The following is a 12,947-nucleotide window of genomic DNA, read 5'->3' as shown; positions in this document are numbered from 1 at the left end:
TCCTTACATGGCAGTGACAATGCTAATGACAGCTTGGGGTGAGGTAGGCAAAAGATTGCATGGGCTCACCAGTGATTGTGTAAATAGCAGTGATAGCCAAGAGAATGAAGATCGCCAGGTATAGGTCCAATCCCAAGGCCAGTTTGATGAATATGGCTCCAGAAAATATGTCTGACTAAAGAGAGAACAATCAGGGTGGAAAGGAAACATGGACTGCATCGCTCAGCTCATCACTGATGTCTTCCCATTAATATTTGATGCTCCCTGGTGGCCTAGTGATTAGGATTCAGCACTCTCACAGCCTCGGCCCAGGTTCGATTCCCAGTCAGGAAAAGCCTTTCTTTTCTCTTTGCTTGCCACCTACCAACAAGCCTAGTGAGACCATACCATCCTTTGGGGCTTCCCAGGTGGTGCTAGAAGAAAAGAATCTGCCTGCCAATGCAGGAGACATAAGAGATGCCAGTTCTATCCCAGGGCTGGGAAGATTCCCTGGAAAAGGGCATGGCCACCCACTCCAATATTCTTGCCTGGAGAATCCCATGGACAGAGGAGCCTCGTGGGCTATATTCCATGGAGGCACAAAAGAGTCAGACATGACTGAGCACTCTTGGACCCTACACATTACTGGAGGTTGAGAACCAGTGAACAATATGATCTTTTTAAAACTTGGGGCAGGGGATGGCTGTGAAAGTTGTTGATCTGTTTAATAAATAACCAGGACAGAAGCTGTTATCATTGTATAAGAGTACACAAAATGTCGTGTCTAGGACTATTGATACCACTTAAGATATAACCTTGTAGGTAAGAATGGACTCCTGCTACAGGATCTTTCCAGCTGCCCACGCCAGACCATGCATGGTCACACGCATGCTTTGGGCCTCTGTGCTGCTCCATTCAGCTCCCCAATCTTCCACCCCCTCCCCACCAGCAGGAACCAACCACCTCAGGAGGCTGCCTCCCTTTGGTACCTGTCATTCTGCTCCAGCACCTCGTTCATACTCTAGCATCATAAAGCTCTAGATGTCAGAGCCAGAGGAGAACGGAGATCACCAGCTCCCACCCACCGGAGGAGCATGTAAGCACGAAGCCCCCGACACCTGCAGGCTCCTCTGCCTCCCTTGGGCTCTCCTCACCTTCCTGTCCTGGGACTTAAGTGCCCCCAGGCCTCACCAATGGGGATGACCTCCAATTCCACCCAGCATGGACTGCCATCCTCTTTCCCACCCTGCAGCATATTTCCTGCACTTATCTACACACTCTAGTCCAGCTCTTAGTTTAATATATTTGCATCTAATGCCATAAAGTGCTATTTCACATGTAAAATTCTTAAACCCTTCCTTAACGACGTGGTGAACTGCTAGTGAACAGGAATCTTGTTCCCCTAACATGGAGCCCAACAATTTATAATAAGTACTGGGAAATGCTCACGTTGCATTAGGAAGGCTCGGGCCATCTAATCTAAGCAGCTGGTTTACTTCCAATCATGATTCGACTCAACAGAGGATCAATAAGCAGGGTGAACTTCTGCTCTGGTGAACTGCCTGGACTATAAACTTGCAGGAGATTATGTCCTTAGTCACTGATACATGAGGAGATTTTTCTTTGGTTTCTACATGTACTGCTGAATCTTCAAATTTCTTCTTTCCTCAATAATTATCTCCAAGAGACTTAAAAAAAAAACTTTAGAATTATTTTAACTCTTGTTTGTGTTATTTGTTTCATATGGGCAATCTCAGATAAAATAAGGTACATTTAAGCGAAGTCAGTATAATAATACAAAACACTTTCCCTTCTGGTCTTCATGTTAGATAGTCAAGCTGAAAAGGAAAATGTAAACCTAGACTGGCCTTGACAATGAGAATGAAAATGTTATTGTGCAGAGGGAGGTGGGAGCTAGAGAATCCTTCTTGTTTCTGCTACTGAATTGCTGTGATACTTGAATGAGACATTCTGCTCTTTCTGTACATCCATTATTTTTTTCATAGTCTTAATGAAATGATGGGTTTATACTCTGGAGGCTCTTGTGACTCAGAATTCTTTTACTCTATGAATGCAGGGCTTCTGAAGCTCCCCCCCCACCTTTTTTTTTGGCATAAAATCTTGGTAGAGAGACCCCCTGGTGGCTCAGATTGTAAAGAATCTGCCTGCCATGCAAGAAACCTGGGTTTGGTACTCGAGTTGGGAAGATCCCCTGTAGAAGGGAATTGCTACTCACTCCAGAATTCTTGCCTGGAGAATTCCACAGGCAGAGGAGCCTGCTGAGCTACGGTCCATGGGGTCACACAGAGTCAGACACAGCTGAGTGATTAACACCTTCAGAGAGACCCCAAGTAGTTTTAAAACATCCATATATGGCTTGACCCATAAAGTTCTCTGATCTTAGCACTCTTGTCCCTCATGAAGCTAAAATGCCAGGAGGGCATTGAACTCACTGAGATTCTCAAAGCCACACAGATGAACAGGGAGAGGATGGAGAGGTAGACCTGGAGCCGCTTCCCACCAAACCGCTTCCTCAGGTATTCCGGCATGGTCGTCACCTGCAGAGACAGACACCAGCAGGGATTCATCTTCAGGGTCCCACACATTCAGATGATCCAACATGTATGAAGCCTCTGTGGACAGGTAACTGTGTGTGGCAGTTACCCTCAAGGTGGGTAACACCCCCAAGGTGGGGAGACATGAGTGAGAAGGCACAGCCCCTTGGGAAGCTGTGAGTCTGGAAAGAACATGGGCATTGGACTCAAGCATTCTTGGGATCTGTTCCCAGATTGTGACCTTTGGCAAATAACAGTCTCTCTGAACTTGTTTTCTCACCTGTAATGTGGGGCTTTAATATGGAAGTAGATGTAAAATACCTACCACACCACCAAATGAATGGTGACGCTCAAGAGATAATATTTATTATTTTCACTGAAAATGTTGCAGTCTAGCAAAAACAACATAAATGACGGACTTCAATTACAGTTACATGATAAATAGATAATTGAATAAATTGCAAATATACATCTGTATGTACATTCACACAATTATCTTTATTGAAAAGAAGAGTTACATTAAATCCTATGTAGAGAAAAAGCTGAGGTTATCATTATCGAAATACTAGATCAGCTATGTGATCAGCTTAAAGGGTACATTTTTCTGGTTCCTTCACAGCAGACAAAGCTCATGGTTTCATCTCCCCCAGTATAAAAGAATCTTAAATAAATATTAATATAATATTATAAAAAACAAGAAGGGAAACTCTTGGGGCTCAGAAACTGTGCAGAACCACCTCAAGGATGGTAAGCCATGTCCAAGGACATATGCATGAGTTATGTGCTGTGGATCCTTGCACCAAAGAGGGCAGAGCTTGCCCAAGCCTGGGATGGGAAGGGACCCATGATGAGCAAAGGGCTATACAGTGACATGCAGAGGCAGTAGGCAGTAAAGCTTGCTCCCCCAGAGCCCCATCCCAGGGATTATCCCAGGACACAGCACCCCTCAGCTGCAGAGGGAGTGAGGGTGGCAGTTAGGCTCCAAGAGGCCCAGCAGCGCCCCAGTTGGCTGGCAACACCTAGATTGAAGGGGAGCCACCAGAACATGGTGCTTCCTACCCCTCATTAAAAAAAAAGCTACCTTACAAACATCAGAATAACAAAAATTAGAATAAAGGAAAATATCATGTATTGGTAAGAATGTCGGGAAAATAGAATCCCAACAGTGATCAGCAAGAGGATGGCTGACGGCAGCCATTTTCAAGAGCAATCCTGCAGCACTTCGTGGTCTTTTTGTAATTTTTAAAAATTCTTTTATGATTTGTATTATTTTTTGGCTGCGCTAGGTATTTGTTGCTGCTTGCGGGCTTTCTCTAGTTGCAGCGAGCGGGGCCTGCTCCTTGCCGGTGAGGCGTGGACTTCTCATTGCAGTGGCTTTTTCTTGTCTCAGAGCACAGGCTCTAGGAGCTGGTTTCAGTAGTTTTGTGGGCAGCATGTGGGCTCAGTAGTTGCTGCTCGAGGGGCTCTAGAGCACATGCTCAGTAATATGGCACATGGGATGAGTTGTCCGGCGACGTGTGGGATCTTCCTGGACCAGCGATCAAACCCATGTCTCCTGCATTGGCAGGCAGATTCTTTACCACTGGATCACCAGGCAAGTCCAGTAGTTAGTGGTCTTATGTAAACGTAAGCTCAGAAATTCTGGGGCGAATAATGTTACTCAGGTTTCATAGCTGAGCAGAAAAAATGAGGGAATAAATGAATGCCTGACATGTGTGCCAGAAGACACCTGTGGATACTCACCCCTGCCTTGATGTAAATGGGGACAAAGAACCACCCTAGAACCAGCAACAGCAGCAAGGCCTACAAGAAACCAAGGACAGAGAGGAAGTTAGAGAGGTTTGGCTTGTGGGCCTTTTCGCTTCACAACCTCCAAGTCTGAAGATAAAATGTTTGCTTCAATCCTGTTCCACTCAAACAGTTATGATCCCAAGACAGCTGTGGGTCTCTTTCTTCTGCTTCCATGATCCAGAGATCACATTTCCTGAGGCTTAGGATGTGGCAAAGATGTGTAGTGAAAAATGGACAGTCAGAGATCTGAGCCCAGCTGGACCACTAGAAGGTCATACAATCTTAACCAAAAGGAATTATTCTTTTAAAAACAAATTGTTTAGTTGTGTCAAGTCTTCCTTGCAGCACACGGAATCTTTCTGTGTGGCGAGTGGGCTTAGTTGCCCTGCAGCGTGAGGGATCTTAGTTCCCCCACCATGGATCAAACCCTTATCCTCTATATTGGAAGGTGGATCCTTAACCACTAAGCCACGAGGGAAGTCCCCAGGAATTATTCTTGAATGTCAGGAATGATATAGAGTGACAAACCAATGAGAAATTTAGAGACAGAATATTCCCATTCCCATTGCCTCCCCAAGTCTTGCCATATATGATGATGATAATAGTACAATCTTACATGAATATTAACATTTATGAAAACGTCTTCACTTCTATCACTCATGCTGTTCTCACAGCACCAGGTGAGGCAGATGCGATAAGCACAGTTATTCCTGTTTTATGGAGGGGTAACCTGAACCTCACAGAGATTAAAGAAATCCAAGGTCACAGCTAAAAGAGCCAGGCTCTCAGCAAGCTGATAACCACACTCCCTGGGGCCATAGGGCATTTTGTCCATACTTCTGGAGGCTGGCTCCTTTCTCGACTCCATGGCACCATCAAAGCGAAACCCAGACCATAGGGCACACGCAGAGGGTGGGTCCATTCTGAGTTTCTGATACTATTAAAGTAATTATAGGGGCAAAATCTTCAATAGGGGCGGGGCACGGTTACTTGTGACGACACAAGGTCCCTTGCTGAGTCTATCCAGGACAGTCTGTTTATATACATATATTTTACAATGATCCAACTTTCTTCCACGTAAGTATCTCCCTGACTGATAGGCATATACATTCACAAACAAACACTAGAAAGGATAAGAGAATAGAACCGAAGACACTCAGTCAACTCAAGAAATGTTTACAGCATGTGCCCAGTCAAATGCTGAATGATGGGGTGGTGTGAGTGACACGAGAGGAGATGGCCCTTTGTGCTTAAAGATCTTAGAATCTAATTAAGAACACACAGCTTGCACTGGTGAGGTGGCAGTACAGCAATTAGGAACCCAATCACCACGTCTTAGAGATTCGATCTACTACCTCCAAATCGCTTACTCTTTACTGTTCTGTCACTTCCTTGGCCAATTTCTACTCCTCTGTCTGGCAGCAGCCTCAGGAAGTTCCCTGGACACCTGCCTGGTCTCACCCACCATCTAGGATGGATGCCCCTTCTGCATCCATCCATGCCCCTTCTGTTTCCTTCTGTTGAGATCTCTCAGTGCTCCATGCATGCTTCTCTCCTTGTACTTTCTACACTGTAGTGAATGTTTATCTGTCTCTCCCACTGGGACGTAAGCTTTTCAAAGAAGGGGTCATTACTTGTACATGTTTTAATTTCTTGCTTCTAATTCAGACTGAATGTATAATACCTCGGGGCGGGGGGAGAGAGAGAAATGAGAGCTAAAATGATCAAGGAGGTCAAGTAAAAGTGGGATTAAATGATACAGAGATGACTTCCAGGGTGGGAATAATGGCTTTGGTGAAACCTCAGAGGTAGGGTATGGCCCAGGCAAAATGGGCTACACAGGGAAGGCCCTGAGATTCAAGAAGAAGGAGAAATAGAAGTCAAACCAAAGAGGAGTTTGTGCTATGCAGAAAAGAAAAGGGAAAGTGAAAGTCGCTCAGTTGTGTCCAACTCTTCGCAACCCCGTGGACTGTACAGTCCATGGAATTCTCCAGGCCAAATACTGGAGTGGGTTAGTTTCCCTTCTCCAGGGGATCTTCCCAATCTGGGGATCAAACCCGGGTCTCCTGCATTGCATGTGGATTCTTTACCAGCTGAGCCACAAGGGAAGCCCAAGAATACCGGAGTGGGTAGCACAGACAAACACATCTAGAGCTTTGATTTAAAGAAAAAGCCCGTGATGTCACTTACGTTCCATTCAAATGCTGCAATGGCAATTCCTGAAGCTGCTCCAGTTCCTGCCAGCCCCACAAAGTGGCCACTGCCGATGTTACTGGCAAAGAGGGAGGCGCCCATCTGGAATCCAAGGGAAGAGATTAGGGTCAGAGCTAAAAGTCCCAAATCAGACTTCTTCAGGTAAATATTGAGATGTTTCCATTACTTCATACGGCAGGAGTCAGCAAGCTTATAGCTTGTGGCCTAAATTTAGCCAGTCATCAGTTTTTGCATGGTTGGTATATAATATTGTTTTCATATTTTTGAATTATTTTTTGGCTGTGCTGGGTCTTTTCATTTTGGTGCACAGGCTTCCCTTGTTTCGGGGCATGGGCTCTAGAGTGCTTGGGCTCAGTAGTTGTGGCTTGTGGGCTTCTCTAGTCGCCGCACTCGGGCTTAGTTATCCCTTGGCATGTGGGATCTTAGTTCCCCAACCAGGGATCGAACGTGCGTCCCCTGCATTAGAAGGTGGGGTCTCAGCCGCTGGGCCACCAGGAAAGGCCCTGAATGATTTTTAAAAATTGAGAGAGTAGCATTGACATATATACACTCCCGTGTGTAAAATAGATAGCTGGTGGGAACCTGCTATATGGCACAGAGAGCTCAGCCTGGTGCTCCGTGACGACCTAGAGAAGAGGAAGAGGGTGGGTGGGAGCGGGGTTCAAGTGGGAGGGGGCGTGTGTATACTTATGGATGATTCACATTGCCTATGGCAGAAACTAACACAACACTGCAAACAATTATCCTCCAATTAAAAATAAATTAAAAAAAATATGAATCAGAGCCAAACCAGCTCTTTCCAAATGCCACACTACACCTGCTCTCATAATGGGTGATGTATTCTCGTTTATTGGAAGGACAGGGCTGAGCTCTGAGGTCGGGGGTTTAGGAAAAGAGACACCAGAAAGCAGGCAATCAATGCACCTCAGACATGATCAGCACTCTTCATGTTTTCTTGGCTTGTCCTTAAACATACACACTGGAAATGTATCGCCAGGAAGCTTTGGCTCACTCACCGGCCACCAGGTCACATCTCGACCAGCCAGAAAGAAGCCTCCAACAGTGCCCCGGTTAGTCTTCAGCATTGCCTGAGCAGAAGGGAAGACATTTACGAGTCAAGCCTCAGAAAGAGCCCCTGAGATGTCCCAGAATCTCTGGCCAGGGTTCTGACAGACATGACCTTCTTTTCCAGCACTCCTAAAGAGAAACATTATCCTCAAAACTCTGATACAGCACCAAGTTTTCAAGGACTTTAAAATCACACCTTCATAGAAACCAAAGCACTTTAAGAAGTCATATTTCTCAACTTCTGTCCTAATTGCTTTGTTTATTTTCATTGAATACAATGTGAGATATCTATCGCTAAAGCTGTGCTTGGAAGAAAATTTGCAGCCTCCAGCTCATTACTTAAAAGAAAGAAAGAATGTAAATGACATAAGCATCCAAATCAACTAAGTTATTAATAGAAAGTGAGCAAAGGAAAATAAAATCAATGAGATAATAACACAACATCTTTATTCATGATGTCAGGTGCTGGAAATGCCGAACAGGATAAGTCTACAGTCCTGTTCACACGATGGGCTTGTTAGAAGAATAAAGTAAATCAGTGGAAGCATTACTGACATCACACATGAGAAAATGACTGCTTAGGGAGGGACAATGAAATCTGTGACAGCTGATTACTGACAGCTGATTTAATGTCCTCTCTGCTCTGTCACATCACACTTTTCCATCCCTCAGTCATTTCCCCCACCCTCAAGCCTTGAGCCCACTCTGAACATCCCACTAAGCTCCTACATACCCACAGTCCAACGGCCATCACCAACACAAAATATATGACAATGACGGAGATGTCAGCAGCATTGTGTATACGCTCTGATGTCTCAGGAGGACTGGGAGTCTCAGTCACAGGGCTGGGGCTTAGCGTGCTGGCCATGGTTGCAGGCACTGCTTTCCCCATCCCAGGGACAGCCCATTTCTTATATGTGCTCTAGGTTAATGATCAGCCTTGGGCAAGCAGGGAGTACTATCAGAGCCATCTCCTGGGCAGGAGGACCTTTAAACCTCTCCTCTGAAGCTCTGAGACCCTGGCCCTCCAGCAGCCATGTTGGGCCAGGTGAGGTGTGGGAAGGAGGGGTGAGAGATGAGAAACAGGGTGAAAATTGGAAGTGGAGAGAGGGGTGTTCACTGTGTGGAAAGATGGCATCTTTAAGAATATTTGAATAGTCTGGATGAGGATTAGGGAGAGATGAAGGGGACAAAGAGAGAGGTAAGAGAGAGGTGAAGGGTCTAGAAAAGAGTCAGGAGGACAAGGGGTGAGGGATCCTTGTAGAGCGGATAAGATTCCTGACCAAGAAATTATATCCCTTGAAAGTGAAGTTATTTTGTATTTCCTAGGTTCCTCTATGTTTCTCTGGAGCAGGTAATCTGAGTTAGACTTTGTATTACACAACAGGACTGAGGCAGCCCATGCAAGCAGGGGAAGTGGCTCTACAAGCACTGCATTCAGAGGGGTCGGGGCAGGGGTGTGGAGTGGGTTGGAACAGAGGTTTTGACAATGGGTGTATCAACCTAAAAGCATGTGATAATGATTCTCAGGACTCATATAAAGACGTCAGATTGCTTGATCATACGATAGCTCTATTTTTAACTTTTTGAGGGACCTCCATACTGTTTGCCCTAATGACTATCAATTTATACCCCACCAATGATGTATAAGGGCTTCCCTAGTGGCTCAGTGGTAAAGAATCTGCCTGTCAATGCAGGAAACATGGGTTCGATCCCTGGGTTAGGAAGATTCCCTGGAGGAGGAAATGGCAACCCACTCCAATATTCTTGCCTGGGAAATCCATGGACAGAGGAACCTGGCAGGTTACAGTCTATGGGGTCGCAAGAGAGTTGGATATGACTTAGCGACTAAACAACAGCAGCAACGGTGCATAGGGGTTCCCTTTTCTCCAGATATTTGCCAGAATTTGTAAGTTCTAGTCTTTTTGATTTTTTTAAATTAATTTTTTTATTGAAGGATAATTGCTTTACAGAATTTTGTTGTATTCTGTCAAACCTCAACATGAATCAGCCATATATATACACGTATCCCCTCCCTCCCGAACCTTCCTCCCATCTGTCTCCCCATCCCACCCCTCTAGGTTGACACAGAGCCCCTGTTTGAGTTTCCTGAGCCATATAGCAAATTCCCATCGGCTATCTATTTTACATATCGTAATGTAAGTACGTAAGTTTTCAGGTTATTCTCTCCATGCATCTCACCCTCTCCTCCTTTCTCCCCATGTCCACAAGTCTATTCTCTATGTGTGTTTCTCCATTGCTGCCCTGTAAATAAATTCTTCAATACCATTTTTCTAGATTCCGTATATAGGCATTAGAATGTGATATTTATCTTTCTCTTTCTGGCTTACTTCACTCTGTATAATAGGTTCTAGGTTCATCCATCTGTTTAGAACTGGCTCAGATGTGTTCCTTTTTATGGCTGAGTAATATTCCATTGTGTATATGTACCACCACTTCTTTATCCATTCATCTGTCAATGGATATTAAATCTTTTTGATTTAATAGTCATACTAACAAGTATAAGGTGATACCTCATTTTGGTGCTGATTTGCATTTACCAAATAATTAGTGATGTTGAACACCTTTTCATATACTTTTTTGGTAGTTGGTATGTCTTCTCTGGAAAAAATTCTATTCAGGTCCTTTGCTTATTTGAAAATCAGGTTACTTGGTTTTGCTTTTTTTTTTTAAGCATTTAAAAATATTTATTTGGCTGCACTGGATCTTAGTTGCAGCACTCAGGATCTTTGCCATGCTGGATGTTTCAGTGTGGTGCATGGACTCTCTAGCTGTGGCATACAGGCTCAAGAATGCAAGGGCACGGTAGCTCCACTGCATGTGGGATCTTAATTCCCTGACCAGGGATCAAACCTGAATCTCCTCCATTGCAAGGCAGATTCTTAACCACTGGACCACCAAGGAAGTCCCTAGTTTGGCTTTTGAGTTGATGAGTGTTTGCACACTTTAGATATTAACTCCTTACCAGATATATGGTTTACAAATATTTTCTCCATTCTGTAGGTTGCCTTTTCATTTTGTTGACTGATCTGTTTGCTGTGCCGAAAACTTTCAGTTTAATGCAGTCCCATTTGCATTTACTTTTTTCTTTTCTTGCCTGGATTTTTGATGTCATATCCAGAAAAGTTATTACTAACACCAAGGTCAAGGAGATTTCCCCCTATATTTTCTTCTAGAAATTTATAGTTTCAGGTCTTACATTTAAATCTTTATTCCATTTCAAGTTAATTTTTTTCAGTGTTGAAAGATAGGGATCCAGTTTAATTCTTTGGCATGTGGTATGCAGTTTTCCCAGGACCGTTTATTGAAGAGAGACTGTCCTTTTTCATTGTGTTCTTGGCATCCTTGTCAAAGATTAATTGACCATTTTCTGGGGTTTATTTATGGGCTGTTGATTCTGTTCCATTGGCCAATGTATCTCTTTTTTACCCCAGTGTTATACTATTTTGATTACTATAGATTTGTAATTTAGTTTGAAATCCCAGAGTGTCATGCCTCCAGTTTTGTTCTTCTTTCTCAAGATTTCATTATCTATTTGAAAACTTTTGTGGCAGGATATTTTTTCCTATTTCTGTGAACAAATATCACTGGTATTTTAATGGGGATTTCATTGAATCTCTAGATTGCCTTGGGTAGTGTGAGATTTTGACAATATTAATTCTTCCAGTCCATGAATGTGGGATATCTTCGCATTTATTTATATCTTCTTCAGTTATCTTCATCAAGGTTTTATAGTTTTCAGTATACAGATCTATCATTTCCTTGGTTAAATTTGTTCTTATTTTATTCTTTTTGCTGCTATTGTAAATGAGATTATTTCATTTATTTATTTTTCAGGTAGTTCATTGTTGGTGTTTAAAAATGCAACTGATTTTTGTGTGTTGATTTTATATCCCACAACTTTACTGCATTTGTTTATTAGTTTGAACAACTTTTGTGTGTGTGTATGTGTGTGGAGTTCTTAGGATTTCTTGCCTAATTGCTCTGGCTAGTACTTCCAGTACTATGTTGAATAGGAGTGGTGAGAGTGGGCACCCTTGTCTGACTCCTGATCTTAGAAGGAAAGCTTTCAGGTTTCCACCACTGAATATGTTAGCCATGGGCTTGTCAGATATGGCCTTTATTGAGTTGAGGTAAGTTCCTTCAGCACCTGTTTTGTTGAGAGTTTTTAATCATTAAAAGGTGTTAAATCCTTTTCCTGCATCTGTTTTCAGGTCTGTACATGGGACCCCAGTCAGTGAGACAATGACCTGGGCATGAGCTCACCTTCTAAAAGTGCCTCTCCCTGGTCTTGGACTCCATCAGGGATTCACATGATTCCCAAAAGTACTTTTGCCCATGGAGCCATACTGAATTTTTGTTGCTGAGGGGGGATACTAGCTGGAGACTTTCTATTCCAATGTCTTGCTGATGTCACCTCATGAACCTCTGTACCATTTTAAAGATGTCTTTTTCTTGATTGAACATTTGCTTGATTGCTGTCAACTTTTCACTGTTTTCCAGAGCTCAAACAACATTCTGCTTTGCTTTTTTTGATGTTTCTGTTGGGGAATGAAATCTTGGAATATCTTAGGCCACCATTTTGCTGGCCATTTCATGATTCTAATGGAGATCTGTAGACTGAGGCATCTCATCAGGTCATTACTATTACCCCCCACACTCTCCCAGAGACCCTATCCTGGGTAAAGTATCCCCTGCAACATCTGTCAGCATTTAAAGTGTCCCCTTTGTCTGTCAGCATTTCTGATCATTTAAATGCAGATCAAGAAGTAACATGGATGAAATAAAAGCCTCAATAGGAGCCAAGAGGGAAATCAAATGGGCCCTATACAGAAAATAGGAGTATGGCTAAGTTACCTAAACCTTAAAAAAAAAAAAAAAAAAAAAAACTCATCAAACTGCACACTTTAATTAATTAATTAATTAATTTACTTAAAAATAGTTTTTTATTTTTATTTTTTTTGTCTTGAAGCATGTGGAATCTTAGTTCCCAGACCAGGGATCAAACCCATGCCCCCTGCTAACGGGATGGACCCTTAACCACTGGACCACCATAGAAGTCCCAAGTTAATTAAACTTTGAGCATAAAAGATGGATCTCCCTAGGAAAAAAAATAAACTTTGACCTTAGAGTAAGGTAAGAAAATGTCACTTTTTAGAGAGACCTGTGAACCTGAGTCTAAAACCATCATACAGCATGTGGGAAAGGATTTGGAAAGCTCCATATTTATAACTTTCCTTCACCAAATAAATAAACCCACCAAGCAGCAGGTCTCCTTTGGATCATTTTTCTTTCTGAGTAAGGAATTTCTGTTGGGCA

General features: G+C 43.2%; 1 protein-coding gene across 4 annotated transcripts in view; it reads right to left on the bottom strand.

Moving 5' to 3' along the window:
• The window catches only part of LOC133056307 (solute carrier family 5 member 4), a 29,072-nt gene extending 20,595 nt beyond the window's left edge, over positions 1-8,477 (bottom strand). For all 4 annotated transcript variants that reach the window (XM_061141469.1, XM_061141466.1, XM_061141468.1 and 1 more), the window contains exons 1-6: positions 8,341-8,477; positions 7,556-7,627; positions 6,516-6,620; positions 4,278-4,337; positions 2,433-2,537; positions 70-175 (exon numbers count right to left, since the gene is read on the bottom strand). In XM_061141469.1, the coding sequence (XP_060997452.1) occupies positions 70-175; positions 2,433-2,537; positions 4,278-4,337; positions 6,516-6,620; positions 7,556-7,627; positions 8,341-8,475 (583 nt within the window). In that variant the 5' untranslated portion in view covers positions 8,476-8,477. The remainder of the gene's footprint in view (positions 1-69; positions 176-2,432; positions 2,538-4,277; positions 4,338-6,515; positions 6,621-7,555; positions 7,628-8,340) is intronic.
• Between the last annotated feature and the right edge of the window lie 4,470 nt (positions 8,478-12,947).

Source organism: Dama dama, chromosome 5, assembly GCF_033118175.1.
Source record: "Dama dama isolate Ldn47 chromosome 5, ASM3311817v1, whole genome shotgun sequence".
In the NCBI taxonomy this organism is placed as follows: domain Eukaryota; kingdom Metazoa; phylum Chordata; class Mammalia; order Artiodactyla; family Cervidae; genus Dama; species Dama dama.
This window is presented reverse-complemented; position numbering and strand designations above follow the sequence as displayed.